Genomic DNA, 4,760 nt, shown 5'->3' on the forward strand with positions numbered 1-4,760 from the left:
TTTCTTGTTGTATGTTCAATGTTCTTCTCACATTATTGATTTGATCACCAGTCCTGTTTACAACAGAAACCAATAACCAACACACTGTCTCTAGCTACACAGGGCAGGCAGGATACCTCCACTTTATATGTTGATAAGTTCCATACAAAGTATATGATCACAATCCGACATTGGCCACCAGGGGACAGCAGAATTCCGCATGAACTATTTATCAATGGTCTCTGAAGGGATATAAGCAAAGTGTACACTCCCCAGCCAATCAAAACGTAAAATTAATTTATCTGTACCGTTCAATGCAGAGAGAATGCATTTTTATATCCTCTTCGTGGATGTTTTTATCTGAATGTTATTGGAAAAACATATAGATATATTTGTAAAGCTAATTCAAGGAAGAGGGGGCCCAATGGGATAGGCAGTCGAAGTCCCTCCCACTTGTCTTTTCAAACATTACACGACAAAAGGTTGGTCATTTCCGCACCAGACTCACTGTTGTAGTTAGCAGTCAACGATGGGTGATATTTGTGGGTGATATTTGAGCAACAAAGTAGCTAACCGCTAGCTTTTCGTAAAATAACAGTTAGAAGTGTATATTTTATTTATTTATCAAACGCTTGTTTCTTTATCTAAAAGTTAAGCCAAGATGAGTCTGTCGAAGTCGATTACACGAGCCACAACTACGATGTTGCATTTTCAAAATGGAGGATCTTCGTACCTAGCTGATGATGCTGGCCCTTCGTACTATTTCGACGGGGCCGTAGGTGCTGGGGCGTCACCAAAGTCTAAAGTGGACTTGGGAAATGGGACCGGCGATACTCCACCACGACCCACGACGTTAGGAGTGAATGTCGTGAAAAGCAACGTCCTCGATAATCATTTGTCAGACCGAAGCAACAATGACGATTCTTTGCCATGCACTCCTCAAATGGCGTCAGAATGTGGGCCTGAACTATCGAATTGTCAATCGGGCGATGAAGTATTGGAACATGATACCAGACAACTCATTGAGATTTTTTTGGGGGACTACACAGGACTGTCTCAGCCTCGATGGAAGCAAAGCAAGCCTCTTACGACCATGAAGCGAGTGGTGGAGGACGTAATAGCAAAGCATCGATATGCATACAATGGTACGTAGATTTACAGGAAGGATCTCTATAGATCCTTATGGTACTGTATATCCTAATTTTCTGTTTGACAGTGGTACTGAGTTCATGCGCTAACTTGATTAATAGCATAGCAATATTATCAGTAATATGTTTAGTTCGTTTTACTGAGACCTAGATTTTAAATGTATTTTTAGGTATGGTCGTCAAACTTGACTTGGTTGATCGATGCGATGACATGAGCGTCCTCAATTCTGTGGCCAAGACCATGTTCAGTGATGGGATCACGAATTGGGGTCGCATCGCCAGCCTGGTGGCATTTGGCGCAGTGGTGAGCCAGCACCTGAAGGAGAGTGGCAGGGGACACTGCGTTGATTTGGTGGGCCAAGAGATTGCCACATACCTCCTCTCTGACCAAAGGGACTGGCTGGTCAAAAACAATGCTTGGGTGAGTCATCTATGTGTTCCATTAGTCATTTGAAAATGTGAGCTAATCTGAGGATAGTTAATCTTATTTAGGTTACTTGTTCAATAGCTAATCATGAACCAAATTTTGCCTTTTGTCTCCCTCTCAGAATGGATTTGTAGAGTTCTTTCATGTTCAAGATCCTGAGTCCTCGGTAAGGAACACCCTCCTAGCCTTTGCTGGAGTTGCTGGGATTGGGGCAACACTTGCCATGTTGATCAGGTGAATTGAACAATACTTACCTGTTACTTTTTTTCAACGAAGAAAATGGACTATGCCTGCAAGTTCTCTGAAATCCTTGATAGCACCATGGTTGGAATGAGTACCCAGTGATGTCCTGCTTAGTCAAAGAAGAGGGTCAGTCTGTTGGATTATAGTGAAGGACTGAATTGGGACGATGCTTTGGTGTCAAGCTCAAGTTTGCTTTTTTCCCGCATCAACATTTTGGTGCCTTTTCTTGTTTGAGGGGTCATTTGAGGATATTTGGTAACAGTCTCCAAATATATTAATCTGACTTCTTAAATCTAATGGACTTGTTAAATGGCGCTTTTATTTAATGTAAAAAGTACAGACATTTTATTTTTGTAATAAATGTATAGTTGAATTTAGACTCGTACAAAGTTAATTAATTTGCAAACTGTCAACTCTCTTTTTAAGTAATCAAGATGGAAAAGCACTAGCTAGTAGCTATAATTCACAATGGCAAAGTTCTGCCTCTGACCATAAATTTGGCTCAAATGACTTGTTCTAGTCCTTGTGATATTAGTCATACATGTACATACAGGGATTGGTGTAAGAAAGGCAGAACCTGCATTGAACTGACCACTGAGGGCCTTAGAATTCAACTAAGAAGGTATACCCAGGTTATGGGCGTTGAAAATGGAAAGTGCTTACAGCAGAAAGGCTTTATTTTATATGCAATTAATTGCCTTAGGGTCTTTATGACATGCATGTATGTCATAAAGCCCCTAGCTCTCCTACACCACATTCATAAGTCCGTATTCCTGTTCCTTGGGGTAGATTTTCCAGTCTTGCCTGGCAATGCATTTGTGTGGTTGCAGTGTGACTTCCTGGTTAATGAAATCTTGTGACTGTTGCACTAGGCTTTACTGGGAGGGGGAAGGGGGGACCTGTTTGAAAGTCAATTGAAAATTCCATTCTCAAGACTATGCTGATTTGTATTTGAAGTGTTTCATTTCCAAATGATATCCATGTAAATGAAATGTGCTCGCAGGTATGTTTTAAATAGGAGCATAAAGATTGTACATGGTATCTGGCATTGGTTCAATAGAGGCAAGATCATCTGGACAGTGAACGTGTACCACAGTTCCACCCCAACGAACTAGCACTAACCCTCCTGATGTATCTTGCTGGCAAATTCCTGTAGTCTCCTGAAGTTAAATGATTTAAAGGATAAAATCATGCAACTTTATTCACTTTTGTGACTGCAATGAATAAAGAATGTGACTTTATTCACTTTGTGGCTGCAATTGTCTCAAAGCAGAAGTTTGACTGTTAACCTGCTGTGAACTTTTGAGACTACTTCTCGGAAGGGAGGGAGATTTTGCACTGTGCTAGTTTCTGGTGCTGAAAAGTAAACCCATACACAAATGAATTCCTGTGTTGTACATAGTCATCTACACACACACAGTTAAGTGTGTTTATTCACACCACATCCCCAAACATGCACCGTGAGGTTATTTCCTAGAAATTAAACTTCTGTGGTAACCACGCCTATATGTGTGTCATAGGCAGACCTTTGCCACGGTATCACTTCAGCTGCAGCCTCAGTTGTCAGAAACATAATTATTAAACTAAGTCCACCAGAACCTCTTGGGTGCCTCAACCTCTGAGTTGTCAATAAAATAAGTTAACAGCAGTCCAAAGGTCTTTTACAATGTTGCATAATGTCAGTGACCACCTTTTTAGCTATTACGTTTGAGAATTTTCCACATAATGCATCCGACAGCTCTGTCTGCGCCACAATCATAGCTTTGCAACAGTTGAAGCAAATATTACCCACATCCTTTGTTGCTCACACTAATTTACCAACTTGAGTTTCTTCTGCATATTTAATCATGTCTGATACCAAAGCAGTATTTTATCACCGAGTGCCACAAGATGTAATGCATCCAGTCTCAATTAATTTAATGATATGCAAAATAAAATTACGTCATTGAAATCCTCTTGCACATAGGCCATAAAATGACGGAAATTACCCCTGTTCTTTCTTTGCATATGTCTGTCACTGATAGTGTATACATGTAGAACGGTCAGAACCAGACTGGTTATTGTAGCTGAGGCTTTCACCTAAAGCTTAAGGAGGAGAACTGGAGCGAGGGGGGGGTCATGGCGGAAGGAAGCATTGCACATTGCTGGCCTATCTAATCAGGCATGCTTTTAGACAGCTATGGAAATCAGCCACAGAGCAGGTATTGTTTGACCTCTGCTGGACCCAAGGGAAGTTGGAGATATCCCAGAGCGTAGTGATGCAAGTTGAGGGGAAATGAGAGTTCACTTTTGTGTTTGCACTCTGTCTCAAGAACAGTTCTCCAAATGTGAAATGTGTAATTTATGAGGTTGTCAATGAGATGATGACATGACTACACTGTAGAAGACTCACTAGTCTCATCTAGGCAAATCTTGGATCAAATTCACATTACCTGTGTCAGAGCATGCCATACTTCGGGTAAAGAGGATTTTCTTTGGTAATGAAAGGTGGTATGGAAACAACAATATGCTAGAGCAGGAATTCCCAAACTGGGGTATGTATGCTCAATGCTGTCCGGGGTATGCCAAATACAAATGTGATTCGCATTAACAAAAAACAAGTGTATGTGTTTGTGTGTACATACACACACACAACTGTTCAAAAGTTTGGGGTCACTTAAATGTTCTTGTTTTTGAAAGAAAAGCACTTTTTTGTCCATTAAAATAACATCAAATTGATCTGAAATAGTGTAGACATTGTTCATTTTGTAAATGACTATTGTAGCTGGAAACGGCTGATTTTTAATGGAATATCTACATAGGTGTACAGAGGCCCATTATCAGCAACCATCACTCCTGTGTTCCAATGGCACGTTGTGTTAGCTAATCCAAGTGTATCATTTTAAAAGGCTAATTGATCATTAGGAAACCCTTTTGCAATTACATTAGCACAGCTGAAACTGTTATGCTGATTTAAATAAGCA

At 40.4% G+C, this 4,760-nt stretch overlaps 1 protein-coding gene across 1 annotated transcript; it reads left to right on the top strand.

Annotated features, from left to right (window-relative positions):
- Positions 1-462: 462 nt before the first annotated feature.
- LOC118364452 (induced myeloid leukemia cell differentiation protein Mcl-1 homolog) lies at positions 463-4,515 on the top strand. Its single transcript, XM_035745995.2, has 3 exons — positions 463-1,124; positions 1,298-1,548; positions 1,676-4,515. The coding sequence occupies exons 1-3, from the start codon at positions 641-643 to the stop codon at positions 1,790-1,792; spliced, it is 852 nt and encodes a 283-aa protein (XP_035601888.1). The 5' UTR covers positions 463-640; the 3' UTR covers positions 1,793-4,515.
- The last annotated feature ends 245 nt before the right edge of the window (positions 4,516-4,760 follow it).

This window comes from Oncorhynchus keta, chromosome 31, assembly GCF_023373465.1.
Source record: "Oncorhynchus keta strain PuntledgeMale-10-30-2019 chromosome 31, Oket_V2, whole genome shotgun sequence".
NCBI lineage: Eukaryota > Metazoa > Chordata > Actinopteri > Salmoniformes > Salmonidae > Oncorhynchus > Oncorhynchus keta.